Below are 18806 nucleotides of genomic sequence, written 5' to 3' on the forward strand. Positions count from 1 at the left end.
AGGCGGACTGGGGACAGCAAGGAGTCACCACGGGCGGCAGTCCCGACGCATGGTCCTAGGGCCCAGGTCCTCCGAGAGAAAGAAAGAGAGAAGGAGAAAATTAGAGAGAGCCAAGATTTTCAAAATGTTCATAAATGACAAGCATGGTCAAATAATAATCAGGAATAAATCTCAGTTGGCTTTTCATAGCCGATCATTAAGAGTTGAAAACAGCAGGTCTGGGACAGGTAGGGGTTCCATAACCGCAGGCAGAAGAGTTGAAACTGGAATAGCAGCAAGGCCAGGCGGACTGGGGGCAGCAAGGAGTCACCACGGCCGGTAGTCCCGACGTATGGTCCTAGGGCTCAGGTCCTCCGAGAGAAAAAGAGAGAAGGAGAAAATTAGAGAGAGCCAAGATTTTCAAAATGTTCATAAATGACAAGCATGGTCAAATAATAATCAGGAATAAATCTCAGTTGGCTTTTCATAGCCGATCATTAAGAGTTGAAAACAGCAGGTCTGGGACAGGTAGGGGTTTCGTAACCGCAGGCAGAAACAGTTGAAACTGGAATAGCAGCAAGGCCGGGCGGACTGGGGACAGCAAGGTGTCAGCATGCCCGGTAGTCCTGACGTATGGTCCTAGGGCTCAGGTTCTCAGAGAGAAAGAGAGAACGAGAGAATTAGAGAGAGCATACTTAAATTCACACAGGACACTGGATAAGACAGGAGAAGTACTCCAGGTATAACCAACTGACCGTAGCCCCCCGACACATAAACTACTGCAGCATAAATACTGGAGGCTGAGACAGGAGCGGTCAGGAGACACTGTGGCCCCATCCGAAGAAACCCCCGGACAGGGCCAAACAGGAAGGATATAACCCCACCCACTCTGCCAAAGCACAGCCCCACACCACTAGAGGGATACTGCTTCTTTAACACATGTATAAATGTGTTAAATTTAAATAAATGTATTGGCATGTTGTTGAAATGCTGAGCGCTCCTGCTAGCTTCTAGCGTGTCTCAAATGCTTCACAATGGATTTCTTAAATGGCCTTGAAATAATAATAATAATAATATAGCCTAAATAATACATTTGTTTGTTCCTTCTTAGGCTAGTTGGCTTGCTCCTGACTGATTTAGAGTTAATATGTTGTTTAATAAGGCCTCCCGGGTGGCGCAGTGGTCTAGAGCACTGCATCGCAGTGCTAACTGCGCCACCAGAGTCTCTGGGTTCGCCCCCAGGCTCTGTCGCAGCCGGCCGCGACCGGGAGGTCCGTGGGGCGACGCACAATTGGGCTAGCGTCGTCCGGGTAAGGGAGGGTTTGGCCGGTAGGGATTTCCTTGTCTCATCGCGCTCCAGCGACTCCTGTGGCGGGCTGGGCGCAGTGCGTGCTAACCAAGGGGGCCAGGTGCACGGTGTTTCCTCCGACACATTGGTGCGGCTGGCTTCCGGGTTGGAGGCGCGCTGTGTTAAAGAAGCAGTGCGGCTTGGTTGGGTTGTGCTTCGGAGGACGCATGACTTTCGACCTTCATCTCTCCCGAGCCCGTACGGGAGTTGTAGCGATGAGACAAGATAGTAATTACTAGCGATTGGATACCACGAAAATTGGGGAGAAAAGGGGATAAAATAAAAAATAAAAAAATAAAATATGTTGTTTAATAGCGTGTTGAAATATTGAATGTCAATTGATATTGACAGAATCACACATTACTTCCCAAAGCAAAGTACATGTTTTGTCTCCTCAGCTACAGGTTGTAGCGCAGACTCTGAATGTGATAGAGACAAACCAAAGATATCCCATAATGCATCGGAGTCAAGTCTTTCCCCAGCATTCCCCAGCTTGTTTCTAGCATGAAGCATTTGAAAAAATATATATTTAACCTTTATTTAACTTGGCAAGTGTTAAGAACAAATTCTTATTTACAATGACGGCCTACACCGGCCAAACCCGGACGATGCTGGGCCAATTGTGCGCCGCCCTTTGGGACTCCCAATCACGGCCGTTTGTGATACAGGCTAGATTCAAACCAGGGTATCTGTAGTGACGCCTCTAGCACTGAGATGGAATGGAATCAGGGTGTCTGTAGTGTCTTAGACCGCTGCGATACAGCCCGGAATGGAACCAGGGTCTTAGACCGCTTCGATACAGCCCGGAATGGAACCAGGGTCTTAGACCGCTGCGATACAGCCTGGAATGGAACCAGGGTCTTAGACCGCTGCGATACAGCCTGGAATGGAACCAGGGTCTTAGACCGCTGCGATACAGCCTGGAATGGAACCAGGGTCTTAGACCGCTGCGATACAGCCTGGAATGGAACCAGGGTCTTAGACCGCTGCGATACAGCCTGGAATGGAACCAGGGTCTTAGACCGCTGCGCCGCTCTGGAAAATTGTGGACTAAAGCGTTGTTATATAATCAGGTCTCTAAAAAATAAATCGTAGGCTAACAAAGGGGTAGGCCTATGCTTTCAGCCATTTCCTTTAACAACAGCCACAATACTCTCACATACTGTACCCTCACATAACCCCTCAATTCCAGATCTGGTTTTAACTGAACACACCAAGCTCTTCATTAAGACTGAGATATTTATAAGGAGTGCACGGTGACTGACAAAATGTATGGATAGTAGACTATAAGAAGACCAGAGGGAAGAGTGACCCCTACCTGCCCACCAACACCACTTCCAGCAGCATCTGGTCTCCCATCCAGGGACTGACCAGGACCAACCCTGCTTAGCTTCAGAGGCAAGCCAGTAGTCAGATGTAGGGTGGTATGTTGCTGACAATGGCAGGTAGCCTAGCAGTCAGAGCAGTGGACCAGTAATCGAAAGGTTGCTGGTTCGAATACTCAAGTCGACATGGTGAAAAATCTGTCAGTGCCCTTGAGCAAGGCACTTATCCCTAATTTGCTTCAGGGGCTCTGTACTACTATGGCTGACCCTGTAAAACAACACATTTCACTGCACCTATCCGGTGTATGTGACAAAATGTGTTTATTTAAATGAATTTCCCTTTGTCATGTAACGTACCAACAGGATCTGGAGAGGCTGAGGGAGTCAGCGAGGACGGTGGAAAAACAGAAGGAACACCTCAATACACAGATGAAGTTGAAGCAGAACAAGACCAACCCTGGGAGTTTTAACTTCACAGCTCAGCAGGTGGGGATGTGGTGTGGTCGTTAAGAACTGAGGACCAATAGTGTGAGGAGCTGTTGTTGATGTATTGATGTTTACATCATCAGGACATTCTATTCTTCTCCTCAGGCTCCCCTCTCCCAGTCCTTCCGAGGGGATCCTCCCCTCTCCCAGTCCTTCCGAGGGGATCCTCCCCTCTCCCAGTCCTTCCGAGGGGATCCTCCCCTCTCCCAGTCCTTCCGAGGGGATCCTCCCCTCTCCCAGTCCTTCCGAGGGGATCCTCCCCTCTCCCAGTCCTTCCGGGGGGATCCTCCCCTCTCCCAGTCCTTCCGGGGGGATCCTCCCCTCTCCCAGTCCTTCCGGGGGGATCCTTCCCAGTCCTTCCGGGGGGATCCTCCCCTCTCCCAGTCCTTCCGGGGGGATCCTCCCCTCTCCCAGTCCTTCCGGGGGGATCCTCCCCTCTCCCAGTCCTTCCGAGGGAACCTGACGGCTGATTGGATGAAGGGAAGAGAGGTGATCCCCAAGGTCCTCGTTCCCCACAGCCTCTCTGTAGCCACCAACATTTTCCTGGAGCAGCCCCCGGAGGTGAGCCACATAGGACATAATAGGACAGTGCCTTCAGAAAGTATTCAGACCCCTTGACTTTTCACACATTTGTTTTAACGTTACAGCCTTATTCTAAAATTGAATACATTGTTTTTTCTCTCATCAATCTACACACATTACCCCATAATGACAAAGCAAAAATTGTTTTTTAGAAATTTGAGCAAATTTTATAAAAAATTCAACTGAAATATCACATTTACATAAGTGTTGAGACCCTATACTCAGTACTTTATTGGCACACCTGTATTTGCGGAGTTTCACCCATTCTTCTCTGCAGATTCTCTCAAGCTCTGTCAGGTTGGATGGCGAGCGTCGCTACACAGATATTTTCAGGTCTCTCCAGAGATGTTTGATCGGGTTCAAGTCCGGGCTCTTGCTGGGCCACTCAAGGACATTCAGACTTGTCCCGAACCCACTCTTGCGTTGTCTTGGCTGTGTACTTAGGGTCGTTGTCCTGTTAAAAGGTGAAACTTCGTCCCAGTCAGAGGTCCTGAATGCTCTGGAGCAGGTTTTCATCAAGGATCTCTGTACATTGCTCTGTTCAGCTTTCCCTTGATCCTGACTAGTCTCCCAGTCCCTGCTGCTGAAAAACATCCCCACAGCATGATGCGGTCACCACCATGCTTCACCGTAGGGTTGGTGCCAGGTTTCCTCCTAAAGTTCAATCTTGGTTTCATCAGACCAGAGAATCTTGTTTCCCATTGTATGAGAATCCTTTAGGTGGGCTGTGGGCTGTCATGTGCCTTTTACTGAGGAGTGGCTTCCGTCTGGCCACTCTACCATAAAGGCCTAATTGGTGGAGTGCTGCACAAACACAGGTTTTCCTTCTGGAAGGTTCTCCCATCCCCGCAGAGGAACTCTGGAGCTCTGTCAGAGTGACCATCGGGACCAGGGCCTTTCTCCCCTGATTGCTCAGTTTGGCCGGGCGGCCAGCTCTAGGAAGAGTCTTGGTGGTTCCAAACTTCTTCCATTTAATGATGGAGGCCACTGTGTTCTTGGGGACCTTCAACAATTCCCTCAACCTCATGGCTTGGTTTTTCCTCAGACATGCACCGTCAACTGTGGGACCTTATATAGACAGGTGTGTGCCTTTCTAAATAATGCCCAATCAATTGAATTTACCACAGGTGGACTCCAATCAAGTTGTAGAAACATCTCAAGGATGATCAATGGAACAAGATGCACCTGAGCTCAATTTCGAGTATCATAGCAAAGGTAGCAAAGGTACTTATGTAAATAGGGTATTTCAGTTTTTTATTTGTTATAAATTTGCACAAATTTCTAAAAACCTGTTTTTGCTTTGTCATTATGGGGTATTGTGTGTAGATTGATGAGGGGAAAATTGATTGAATCCATTTTAGAATAAGGCTGTGACGTAAAAAAAATGTGGAAAAAGTTGAGGGGTCTGAATACTTTCCAAATGCACTGTACCTACCATGGTTTTCTAGAAATCCCAGTTAGAGGATTCCTGGAATCAGGAAATAGTACTTTGTACCAGTATTTTTCAACCCTAACCAACTACGTGAATGTGTGCTCACTTCCCAGTGTTTTTCTATTGTACGTGTTGTTCAATAGTGTATTGATATTGTGTATTTTTCATGCTGAATTTCCATGTAAATGGACAGTAATGTTCCCATTCGGTGCACTCGGTACAACACTCTTGCCAGTTAGATCTCCATAGCTGTGTGTTGTAACTCATTTTCCAGTAGTTTCATTCAGTTATATTCATAACTTTACGTTATCGTATCTTAGGTGCCCCCTCGCAGGGAGAGCATCAGCCCCGGGCCCCTTAAACCGGAGTTCCCCATCCACCTGATCAGCAAAACCAACCAGGTTGTTCACAAACCAGTGGCTGTGCAACAGCAGATACCCACCAAGCTGGCTGTCTTTGGCAACAAGGTCAAGGAGAAGAGCAGTAAGAAGAGGTCCCACCACAAGCGAAATCACAGCGCAGGTCAGAACACGGCTCAGTAGAACACGGCTCAGTAGAACACGGCGCAGGTCAGAACAGAATAGAACACGGCGCAGGTCAGAACAGAATAGAACACGGCGCAGGTCAGAACAGAATAGAACACGGAGCAGGTCAGAACAGAATAGAACACGGCGCAGGTCAGAACAGAATAGAACACGGCGCAGGTCAGAACAGAACAGAACACGGCGCAGGTCAGAACAGAACAGAACACGGCGCAGGTCAGAACAGAACAGAACACGGCGCAGGTCAGAACAGAACAGAACACGGCGCAGGTCAGAACAGAACAGAACACGGCGCAGGTCAGAACAGAACAGAACACGGCGCAGGTCAGAACAGAACAGAACACGGCGCAGGTCAGAACAGAACAGAACACGGCGCAGGTCAGAACAGAACAGAACACGGCGCAGGTCAGAACAGAATAGAACACGGCGCAGGTCAGGTCAGAACAGAACAGAACACGGCGCAGGTCAGAACAGAACAGAACACGGCGCAGGTCAGAACAGAACAGAACACGGCGCAGGTCAGAACAGAATAGAACACGGCGCAGGTCAGGTCAGAATAGAACACGGCGCAGGTCAGAACAGAACACGGCGCAGGTCAGAACAGAATAGAACACGGCGCAGGTCAGGTCAGAACAGAACAGAACACGGCGCAGGTCAGAATAGAACAGAACACGGCGCAGGTCAGAATAGAACAGAACACGGCGCAGGTCAGAATAGAACAGAACACGGCGCAGGTCAGAATAGAACAGAACACGGCGCAGGTCAGAATAGAACAGAACACGGCGCAGGTCAGAATAGAACAGAACACGGCGCAGGTCAGAATAGAACAGAACACGGCGCAGGTCAGAATAGAACAGAACACGGCGCAGGTCAGAATAGAACAGAACACGGCGCAGGTCAGAATAGAACAGAACACGGCGCAGGTCAGAACAGAACAGAACACGGCGCAGGTCAGAACAGAACAGAACACGGCGCAGGTCAGAACAGAACAGAACACGGCGCAGGTCAGAACAGAACAGAACACGGCGCAGGTCAGAACAGAACAGAACACGGCGCAGGTCAGAACAGAACAGAACACGGCGCAGGTCAGAACAGAACAGAACACGGCGCAGGTCAGAACAGAACAGAACACGGCGCAGGTCAGAATAGAACAGAACACGGCGCAGGTCAGAATAGAACAGAACACGGCGCAGGTCAGAACAGAACAGAACACGGCGCAGGTCAGAACAGAACAGAACACGGCGCAGGTCAGAACAGAACAGAACACGGCGCAGGTCAGAACAGAACAGAACACGGCGCAGGTCAGAACAGAACAGAACACGGCGCAGGTCAGAACAGAACAGAACACGGCGCAGGTCAGAACAGAACAGAACACGGCGCAGGTCAGAACAGAACAGAACACGGCGCAGGTCAGAACAGAACAGAACACGGCGCAGGTCAGAACAGAACAGAACACGGCGCAGGTCAGAACAGAACAGAACACGGCGCAGGTCAGAACAGAACAGAACACGGCGCAGGTCAGAACAGAACAGAACACGGCGCAGGTCAGAACAGAACAGAACACGGCGCAGGTCAGAACAGAACAGAACACGGCGCAGGTCAGAACAGAACAGAACACGGCGCAGGTCAGAACAGAACAGAACACGGCGCAGGTCAGAACAGAACAGAACACGGCGCAGGTCAGAACAGAACAGAACACGGCGCAGGTCAGAATAGAACAGAACACGGCGCAGGTCAGAATAGAACAGAACACGGCGCAGGTCAGAATAGAACAGAACACGGCGCAGGTCAGAATAGAACAGAACACGGCGCAGGTCAGAATAGAACAGAACACGGCGCAGGTCAGAATAGAACAGAACACGGCGCAGGTCAGAATAGAACAGAACACGGCGCAGGTCAGAATAGAACAGAACACGGCGCAGGTCAGAATAGAACAGAACACGGCGCAGGTCAGAATAGAACAGAACACGGCGCAGGTCAGAATAGAACAGAACACGGCGCAGGTCAGAATAGAACAGAACACGGCGCAGGTCAGAATAGAACAGAACACGGCGCAGGTCAGAATAGAACAGAACACGGCGCAGGTCAGAATAGAACAGAACACGGCGCAGGTCAGAATAGAACAGAACACGGCGCAGGTCAGAATAGAACAGAACACGGCGCAGGTCAGAATAGAACAGAACACGGCGCAGGTCAGAATAGAACAGAACACGGCGCAGGTCAGAATAGAACAGAACACGGCGCAGGTCAGAATAGAACAGAACACGGCGCAGGTCAGAATAGAACAGAACACGGCGCAGGTCAGAATAGAACAGAACACGGCGCAGGTCAGAATAGAACAGAACACGGCGCAGGTCAGAATAGAACAGAACACGGCGCAGGTCAGAATAGAACAGAACACGGCGCAGGTCAGAATAGAACAGAACACGGCGCAGGTCAGAATAGAACAGAACACGGCGCAGGTCAGAATAGAACAGAACACGGCGCAGGTCAGAATAGAACAGAACACGGCGCAGGTCAGAATAGAACAGAACACGGCGCAGGTCAGAATAGAACAGAACACGGCGCAGGTCAGAATAGAACAGAACACGGCGCAGGTCAGAATAGAACAGAACACGGCGCAGGTCAGAATAGAACAGAACACGGCGCAGGTCAGAATAGAACAGAACACGGCGCAGGTCAGAATAGAACAGAACACGGCGCAGGTCAGAATAGAACAGAACACGGCGCAGGTCAGAATAGAACAGAACACGGCGCAGGTCAGAATAGAACAGAACACGGCGCAGGTCAGAATAGAACAGAACACGGCGCAGGTCAGAATAGAACAGAACACGGCGCAGGTCAGAATAGAACAGAACACGGCGCAGGTCAGAATAGAACAGAACACGGCGCAGGTCAGAATAGAACAGAACACGGCGCAGGTCAGAATAGAACAGAACACGGCGCAGGTCAGAATAGAACAGAACACGGCGCAGGTCAGAATAGAACAGAACACGGCGCAGGTCAGCATAGAACAGAACACGGCGCAGGTCAGAATAGAACAGAACACGGCGCAGGTCAGAATAGAACAGAACACGGCGCAGGTCAGAATAGAACAGAACACGGCGCAGGTCAGAATAGAACAGAACACGGCGCAGGTCAGAATAGAACAGAACACGGCGCAGGTCAGAATAGAACAGAACACGGCGCAGGTCAGAATAGAACAGAACACGGCGCAGGTCAGAATAGAACAGAACACGGCGCAGGTCAGAATAGAACAGAACACGGCGCAGGTCAGAATAGAACAGAACACGGCGCAGGTCAGAATAGAACAGAACACGGCGCAGGTCAGAATAGAACAGAACACGGCGCAGGTCAGAATAGAACAGAACACGGCGCAGGTCAGAATAGAACAGAACACGGCGCAGGTCAGAATAGAACAGAACACGGCGCAGGTCAGAATAGAACAGAACACGGCGCAGGTCAGAATAGAACAGAACACGGCGCAGGTCAGAATAGAACAGAACACGGCGCAGGTCAGAATAGAACAGAACACGGCGCAGGTCAGAATAGAACAGAACACGGCGCAGGTCAGAATAGAACAGAACACGGCGCAGGTCAGAATAGAACAGAACACGGCGCAGGTCAGAATAGAACAGAACACGGCGCAGGTCAGAATAGAACAGAACACGGCGCAGGTCAGAATAGAACAGAACACGGCGCAGGTCAGAATAGAACAGAACACGGCGCAGGTCAGAATAGAACAGAACACGGCGCAGGTCAGAATAGAACAGAACACGGCGCAGGTCAGAATAGAACAGAACACGGCGCAGGTCAGAATAGAACAGAACACGGCGCAGGTCAGAATAGAACAGAACACGGCGCAGGTCAGAATAGAACAGAACACGGCGCAGGTCAGAATAGAACAGAACACGGCGCAGGTCAGAATAGAACAGAACACGGCGCAGGTCAGAATAGAACAGAACACGGCGCAGGTCAGAATAGAACAGAACACGGCGCAGGTCAGAATAGAACAGAACACGGCGCAGGTCAGAATAGAACAGAACACGGCGCAGGTCAGAATAGAACAGAACACGGCGCAGGTCAGAATAGAACAGAACACGGCGCAGGTCAGAATAGAACAGAACACGGCGCAGGTCAGAATAGAACAGAACACGGCGCAGGTCAGAATAGAACAGAACACGGCGCAGGTCAGAACAGAACAGAACACGGCGCAGGTCAGAATAGAACAGAACACGGCGCAGGTCAGAATAGAACAGAACACGGCGCAGGTCAGAATAGAACAGAACACGGCGCAGGTCAGAATAGAACAGAACACGGCGCAGGTCAGAATAGAACAGAACACGGCGCAGGTCAGAATAGAACAGAACACGGCGCAGGTCAGAATAGAACAGAACACGGCGCAGGTCAGCATAGAACAGAACACGGCGCAGGTCAGCATAGAACAGAACACGGCGCAGGTCAGCATAGAACAGAACACGGCGCAGGTCAGCATAGAACAGAACACGGCGCAGGTCAGCATAGAACAGAACACGGCGCAGGTCAGCATAGAACAGAACACGGCGCAGGTCAGCATAGAACAGAACACGGCGCAGGTCAGCATAGAACAGAACACGGCGCAGGTCAGCATAGAACAGAACACGGCGCAGGTCAGCATAGAACAGAACACGGCGCAGGTCAGAATAGAACAGAACACGGCGCAGGTCAGAATAGAACAGAACACGGCGCAGGTCAGAATAGAACAGAACACGGCGCAGGTCAGAATAGAACAGAACACGGCGCAGGTCAGAATAGAACAGAACACGGCGCAGGTCAGAATAGAACAGAACACGGCGCAGGTCAGAATAGAACAGAACACGGCGCAGGTCAGAATAGAACAGAACACGGCGCAGGTCAGAATAGAACAGAACACGGCGCAGGTCAGAATAGAACAGAACACGGCGCAGGTCAGAATAGAACAGAACACGGCGCAGGTCAGAATAGAACAGAACACGGCGCAGGTCAGAACAGAATAGAACACGGCGCAGGTCAGAACTGTACAAGGCACTCCTATAATCTCAAACCTTCCGTTTATTAGTCATGTACTGAGGCACTTGTTGTGAAGTCCTACTCTTTCCTCTTGACCTCAACTGTGCTAGGGGAAATCATAACATTTACCCCTTTTTGATATTTTCTATGATCTGTTAAAGGAGTGGCGTATATCTCCACCACGGAGGTTGGTGGCACCTACATTGGGAGGATGGGCTCGTGGTAATGGCTGGAGTGGAATCACTGGAATGGTATCAAACACATGGTTTCTATGCATTTGATGCCATTCCATTTGCTCTGTTCCAGACATTATTATGAGCCGTCCTCCCCCTCAGCATCCTCCACTGATCTCCATAGTTCTGATGTTGTCTTTCCTACCGCAGCGTCCATAGAAATGTCTCAGGTGGTGCCGATCAGAGTCACAGGAAATGAGAGCCAGAGTCTGAGAGGGAAGAAGACTGTGAGCCCACAGAGAAACTACCAATTAGGTAAGAGCCCTCACAGAAACTACATCAGGTAAAACCCGTTACTGATGCTACCAATCAGGTAAGAGCCCTCACTGATGCTACCAATCAGGTAAGAGCCCTCACTGATGCTACCAATCAGGGAAGAGCCCTCACTGATACTACCAATCAGGTAAAAGCCCTCACTGATACTACCAATCAGGTAAGAGCCCTCGCTGATACTGCCACTCAAGTAAGAGCCCTCACTGACGCTACCAATCAGGTAAGAGCCCTCACTGACACTATCAATCAGGTAAGAGCCCTCACTGATACTACCAATCAGGTAAGAGCCCTCACTGATACTACCAATCAGGTAAGAGCCCTCACTGATGCTACCAATCAGGTAAGAGCCCTCACTGATACTACCAATCAGGTAAGAGCCCTCACTGATACTACCAATCAGGTAAGAGCCCTCACTGATACTACCAATCAGGTAAGAGCCCTCACTGATACTACCAATCAGGTAAGAGCCCTCACTGATACTACCAATCAGGTAAGAGCCCTCACTGATGCATACCAATCAGGTAAGAGCCCTCACTGATGCATACCAATCAGGTAAGAGCCCTCACTGATACTACCAATCAGGTAAGAGCCCTCACTGATACTACCAATCAGGTAAGACGAGAACCGTGGGAGTTCCAGATACATATTGTCTGATTTTTACTGTTTTAACGTCTCAGGAACTAAATTAACACACACACTAATTAAGTTAACCGTACGTTGTTATGCCTCTTCAGATGGTTTCTTCAGTCCTCCAGAGCCCCTGTCCAGCGCTAAGCCCTCCCAGACCCTGTCGTCCAGCAGCAGCATGAGGAGTAATAACCAGAGCCACATCCCTCCACCTCCCCCTCCACCCTTCCCCAAAGACATAGCAAGCAAACCAACCAAGGAACACGTTATCTACCTGTAAGGACACAGGGCGACACCAAAACCCTTAGCTAGGGCTCTGAAACTGGCGGCCCATGTGCTAAAACCGGCCCACGAGTGATTTATATTTGGCCCGCCAAAGCTCTGTTCACAGTAAAGATGTGATTATATATATATTTGTTTTTTACTGATTGGGCTTTCTAATTGCTGGTACTTATTAAGTTCCTGTTGAATTTCCACATTTCCAAAATTCATTTCTATTGTTCGGTTGAGTGTTTGTCTCTAAACTCTCTCTGCACTCAAGTCTTTTTTTCGTTTTAAGCCTTTTTAAAGATGATTTAAATTCATGTTAGGAAGCTGGTTATTACTTTTAATTGTTTACAGATCTCAGGTGCCAAGCACGTTATCTCAGAGCGCATAAGAAACTATTTTTAATCCTAATTGACCTGTTCCTCGTATTGTATTTCTTCTTGTCATAGAATGTATGGAAGTAAATGTTCATTTAGCTGTGAGGTGTAAAACTCTTATGGCCAGTTTACCAGACGAAGATTAAGTGTAGTCCAGGACTAAAAAAGATTCTCAATTGAGATTCTCCGTTTTTTTTTGTTGTTGTTTTTTGTCCAAGACCAGTCTTAATCTGTGTTTGGGAAATGGGCCCTTATGGTATGGGAATTATGGTGTATTTTAACACGGAATAATAATGACTACTGTACTAAATTATGCCAATTCTACTGTGGTTTATGTCATTTTGTGATTTTTATGAAGTATACAGGAGAGGGTTTCATGACATTTTGTGGACTGTTGAACGCAGACAGCTTTCTCCACACCATATCAACATGGATTGTTGTCAGTCAAGGTTTAGTTTTACGACAGGAAAACTTGTGTGAGTGAAATGTTAGAACTCTCTTATGTGTGTACTTTGAACAAGAGGCAAATCTTTTTTGCCGGATGGTTTTCCTCATCGTGTAACTGTCAAAAGGTTGTGTTCTGCGAACCAAGGAACTTTTTGAACAAAGTTGTTTTCTATTAGGAGGATGTTTGGAAGGATTTGTGAAGTATGTTGCTCATGGTTACACAGTTTCCAGTGAACACAGTCTGGGAATAGAATTAGAACACATATGACAAAACATTTGTTTTTACTGTTCTAATGACGTTGGTAACCAGTTTATAATAGCAATAAGGCACCTCTGGGGTTTGTGGTACATGGCCAATATACCACGGCTAAGGGCTGTGTTCAGGTACTCGGCGTTGCGTCGTGCGTAAGAACAGCCCTTAGTCGTGGTATATTGGCCATATACCACACCTCCTCTGGCCTTATTGCTTAAATATATATATATAAATATATGGTCTGGACATTCTGCTGTGATGTTGATGTCCTGGTAAACTGTTGTGGTTCCCATCCACAGCCGATGGAAGGAATAAAAAATAATTATGATGCCTGTAATCAGCCTTACCTGTTTGTTTCTAGAATGAGGGCTCAGTCAAGTCAGGCCGGGATTCAATCCAATAGTTTCCTTTTTAAAAGCTGCATTGGCGTAATCGGATTGAATCCCTGGCCTCAATCTCACCTCCGAATGACTCACTTCCTCCCGTCCCATGTCCAGTCTGAAATAGCAGTGAAGCAGAGCAAGGACATAGCAGTTCTGTCGTCCCCCACCAGAATAGAACAAACAGTAGCCTGTCCTGTAGTAGTTAGTCATGTATGTTTTGCCTCCAGTTCAGCCCCTCAATGGGTGAATCTCAATTGTATTTCCTTGATTCTCTACATCCTCTCGCTTCAAAACCCTTGGATGAGGTCAGAGGTCACGCCCCTCTGACTGGCAACCTCAGAATTATAGTCACCATTCTTCTTCTGTTGCTAATATAAAACATTCAGTTGGTGGTATATGAACTGGCAGTGGCTAGAGTTGTACTACAGCTGAATATGAATGACCCTTTTTCATTCTGGCCCCGTCTCAAATAACACTCTCACAGCAGTCAGACTCGAACGGAAACAACAACAAAAAACAACCATCTACTTTGTTTAGCTACGGAATATACAGTGGAGTCCGGAATTATTGGATCCCTTGATGAAGATGAGCAAAAAAGACAGTATAAAATAAATAATGCAAATACTGAGCTATATTGTATTCTCAAATTATCCTGAACAAAAATATAAACGCAACAATGTCAAAGATTTTACTGAGTTATAGTTCATATAAGGAAATCAGTCAATTGAAATGAATTAATTTGGCCCTAATGTATGGATTTCACATGACTGGATAGGGGCACAGCCATGGGTGGGCCTGGGAGGGCATAGGCCCACCCACTGGGGAGCCAGGTCCAGCCAATCCGAATGAGATTCTCCCCACAAAAGGGCTTATTACAGACAGACATACTCCTCAGTTTCATCAGCTGTCTGGGTGGCTGGTCTTAGACGATCCCGCAGGTGAAGAATCCGGATGTGGAGGTCCTGGGCTGGCGTGGTTACACGTGGTCTGTGGTTGGTAGACGTACTGCAAAATTCTCTAAAAATGACGTTGGAGGCGGCTTATGGTAGAGAAATTAACTTTCTCTGGCAATAGCTCTGCCGGACAGTCCTACAGTCGGCATGCCAATTGCACACTCCCTAAAAACTTTATCTGTGGCATTGCGTTGTGTCAGAACTGCACATTTTTCATGATTACTGATCAATTTCTTTATACATTTATTATTAGGTTTTATCTGTTTTAACAAATCTTTTTTATTTTGTACGTATTGTATATCGTGGTGTGGTTTTCATATAAGCCTACATCTATCTGCACACCGTTTTATATTTCATTTGTTTTTCTGTCTATCACTTGTTTTCTTTGGTGCAAATTTAGTTTTGACTGGCCTTTTATTGTCCCCAGTACAAGGTGCACCTGTAATGATCATGCTGTTTAATCAGCTTCTTGATATGCCACACCTGTCGGATTGATGGATTATCTTGGCAAAGGAAAAATGCTCACTAACAGGGATGTTAACAAATTTGTGTACAACTTTTTTGAGAAATAAGCATTTGGTGTGTATGAAATATTTCTGGTTTCTTTTATTTCAACTAATGAAACACGGGACCAACACTTTAAATATTACGTTTTATATATTTTTTGTTTAGTATTAGGTGCCGGTACTGTTTATATTTAGGTGCGGGAACTCCACAATACTTTTAACCTCATTTTCTATCAGAGGTGCAGGAACTGTTTATATTTAGGTGCAGGAAGTTAATTTTCTATCAGAGGTGCAGGAACTGAAACAGTACAAACATCGGAGGTGCTGGTATTCAGTTCCAGAGAGCTCCTGCCCAAGTCAAGCATTGGTTACGTCCCAAATGGACCCTGGTCCAAAAGTAGTGCACTATAAAGGAAACAGGGTGCTATTTGGGACGCACACACAAATATTTAGCAAATGTATTGAGTAAAAATGTTAAGTCACTGGAGAATTGAGACAATTGATTTATAAACTCAGCAAAAAAAAAGAAACGTCCCTTTTTCAGTTTAAACACTGTTTCCCATGCTTGTTCAATGAACCATGAACAATTAATGAACATGCACCTGTGAAACGGTTAAGACACTAACAGCTTACAGATGGTAGGCAATTAAGGTCACCGTTATGAAAACTTAGGATACTAAAGAGGCTTTTCTACTGCTTCTGAAAAACACCAAAAGAAAGATGCCCAGGGTCCCTGCTCATCTGTGTGATCATGCCTTAGGCATGCTGCAAGGAGGTATGAGGACTGCAGATTTCCGTACTGTGAGACGCCTAAGACAGAGCTACAGGGAGACAGGACGGACAACTGATCGTCCTCGCAGTGGCAGACCACATGTAACAACACCTGCACAGTATCGGTACATACGAAAATCACACCTGCGGGACGGGTACAGGATGGCAACTGTCCGAGTTACACCAGGAATGTACAATCCCTCCATCAGTGCCCAGACTGTCCGCAATAGGCTGAGAGAGGCTGGACTGAGGGCTTGTAGGCCTGTTGTAAGGCAGATCCTCACCAGACATCACCGGCAACAACGTCGACTATGGGCACAAACCCACTGTCAAAATGTGCTCTTCACTGACGAGTCACAGTTTTGTCTTACCAGGGGTGATGGTCGGATTCGCGTTTATCGTCGAAGGAATGAGCGTTACACCGAGGCCTGTACTCTGGAGCGGGATCGATTTGGAGGTGGAGGGTCCGTCATGGTCTGGGGCAGTGTGTCACAGCGTCATCGGACTGAGCTTGTTGTCATTGCAGGCAATCTCAACGCTGTGCGTTACAGGGAAGACATCCTCCTCCCTCATGTGGTACCCTTCTTGCAGGCTCATCCTGACATGACCCTCCAGCATGACAATGCCACCAGCCATACTGCTCGTTCTGTGCGTGATTTCCTGCAAAACAGGAATGTCAGTGTTCTGCCATAGCCAGCGAAGAGCCCGGATCTCAATCCCATTGAGCACGTTTGGGACCTTTTGGATCGGAGGGTGAAGGCTATTGCAATTCCCCCCAGAAATGTCCGGGAACTTGCAGGTGCCTTGTTGGAAGAGTGGGGTAACATCTCACAGCAAGAACTGGCAAATCTGGTGCAGTCCATGAGGAGGAGATACACTGCAGTACTTAATGCAGCTGGTGACCACACCAGATACTGACTGTTACTTCTGATGTTGACCCCCCTTTGTTCAGGGACACATTATTACATTTCAGTTTAAGTCTCAGTTGTTGAATCTTGTTATGTTCACATGTTACACATGTTAAGTTTGCTGAAAATAAACACAGTTGACGGAGGACGTTTCTTTTTTTGCTGAGTTTATTATCATGAGACAACCCCACCCCTCCCCCTCAAACATAAAAATGATCGCTTACCATAGTTTAATTAAGAAACATGAATACAGTACTCTGTCTTCATAAAGCACTATGCACAGAGACATTCCAATTGTAACCATGGACACCAGTAAGGCAAAAACCCATTAAGACAATATGAATAATATAACCAAAATCGGTCGTTCTACATTAGGTCTCCTTATAACCCATGTGTTCACATGGTAGTTACATACCAGTAAGTAGTTAGTGTAATTAATTAGTTACAACTTTAAAAACTGTTAAACATTTTAAGTACTATTTTGAACCTAGCTGCCTACAATGTAATTACACCTATTTACTACTGTATGTATCTACCACATAAATACATGGGTTTTTACACCCAATGGAAAATGGGACCACAAAATCTACTAGAGAAACGGTGTGGGCAACATTAACTGTTGCACCCGTAGTATTATATAAAGACAGTGTGTAAGCTACTATATAAACCACACACTATTGTTGACAGCCTGGTCTAAACCAAACCCATAGCATGCAAAAACAATAAAAGGTCAAGAGGTCAGATTTAAACCAATCAAAAACTATTGGAGATAGGTTTCCCGGACTTGGATTAAGCCTTTTATCCAGGATTTATAACAATTTACATGGATTCTCCATTCAGCTCGCTTTTTAGTCCACTAGGAAACTGCCCACTCAATGCCCTAAATCAATAATCATTCTATACCTTTTAGGTAGGTGAGAATCCATGATAGCACCACATGATAAAGGGTATGTACGGTAGATCCTTCAGTCATCTTTCATAAACAGAGGGACAGGCCATAGTGTGGTTCTTCTTCTTCATGGTACTTGATAAAGGAGAAGAACAATTGGGAACAAGCTGACCGACAGAGCTTCTGACGGCAAGACTGCAACACATTGACCTAGTTGTGGAGATTGTTGACTGCTATTCTGCGTAGGACTGGTGGAATAAATGATGAACTGAAAATGGAGAGTTTGGAGACAGAAAATCTATTTTATGTGACAGGATGATAAAACTCACGAGAAGGGCGTTAAGTCAGCGTAGGTCGCAGTCGGGGCTGTGTATGTTGTGCTCTTTGACCTTAGTCTACAGCGCATCATCCAGGACTCCCAGCCAGTGCTGATCCTGCTGACCACAAGGTGTTTCACACTTTGAAGAACTGCCACTGTAGGTTGAGTGCCCTCCCTCGCTCCCGTCAGTCCTTTTCTTACCCTTTTTCACACCAAGTGCACTGAAATGTTTATAATTTGTTAAGAACTTATAGAGTTCCATTGAGATCCTATGTGTCAAAAATAAAATGAAATGAATAGGAAATTGGCATCCTAGAAGTCCTTTACTCTGATTTGCTGGCCTCTTTCTCTGGAAGGGGAGTGTCCTCACTCTGATTGGTTGCATCAGGACCTTGTGGCTCAGGATTGGTGAGGGGGTCCTCTGTGGGTGGTCCTGGGGTTTGCATACAGTTGATTGGTTGCAGAACTATGGGAGGCTGAGAGGGACAAACAGAGTGGAGACATCAGACCACTGTGGAGCAAGTCTGGGAGACAGACTATTGACAACAATGGGCACACAGATAAGATTGTTTATGCAGGATGCCATCAAAATATACAGCCATTCCTCTCAACAAGTGGACCAATGGGCTAAATAAAGACTGGATGGTTTTTCTATCATTGAGGTTGTTGTCCTTCACTAGAATCCCCACTGACTGGAGGAGTGTGTTAGCCAGACCAGAGGAGTGTGTTAAGCCAGACCAGAGGAGTGTGTTAGCCAGCCCAGAGGAGTGTGTTAGCCAGACCAGAGGAGTGTGTTAGCCAGACCAGAGGAGTGTGTTAGCCAGACCAGAGGAGTGTGTTAGCCAGCCCAGAGGAGTGTGTTAGCCAGCCCAGAGGAG

General features: G+C 47.3%; 2 protein-coding genes across 4 annotated transcripts in view; one reads left to right on the forward strand and one right to left on the reverse strand.

The window, feature by feature from the left end:
• LOC129813582 (rho guanine nucleotide exchange factor 18-like) overlaps positions 1 to 12823 on the forward strand; it is a 53509-nt gene extending 40686 nt beyond the window's left edge. For both annotated transcript variants that reach the window (XM_055865907.1, XM_055865906.1), the window contains exons 18-22: positions 3016 to 3138; positions 3244 to 3699; positions 5473 to 5674; positions 11106 to 11210; positions 11963 to 12823. In XM_055865907.1, coding sequence (XP_055721882.1) covers positions 3016 to 3138; positions 3244 to 3699; positions 5473 to 5674; positions 11106 to 11210; positions 11963 to 12135 — 1059 coding nt within the window. In that variant the 3' untranslated portion in view covers positions 12136 to 12823. The remainder of the gene's footprint in view (positions 1 to 3015; positions 3139 to 3243; positions 3700 to 5472; positions 5675 to 11105; positions 11211 to 11962) is intronic.
• A 4043-nt stretch (positions 12824 to 16866) lies between these two features.
• LOC129813581 (signal peptide peptidase-like 2B) overlaps positions 16867 to 18806 on the reverse strand; it is a 38832-nt gene continuing 36892 nt past the window's right edge. The window contains exon 15 of one of the 2 annotated variants that reach the window (XM_055865904.1): positions 16867 to 18404. In XM_055865904.1, the coding sequence (XP_055721879.1) occupies positions 18252 to 18404 (153 nt within the window). In that variant the 3' untranslated portion in view covers positions 16867 to 18251. The remainder of the gene's footprint in view (positions 18405 to 18806) is intronic. The other variant, XR_008753179.1, reaches the window with a different exon arrangement.

This window comes from Salvelinus fontinalis, chromosome 17 (genome assembly GCF_029448725.1).
Source record: "Salvelinus fontinalis isolate EN_2023a chromosome 17, ASM2944872v1, whole genome shotgun sequence".
In the NCBI taxonomy this organism is placed as follows: Eukaryota; Metazoa; Chordata; class Actinopteri; order Salmoniformes; family Salmonidae; genus Salvelinus; species Salvelinus fontinalis.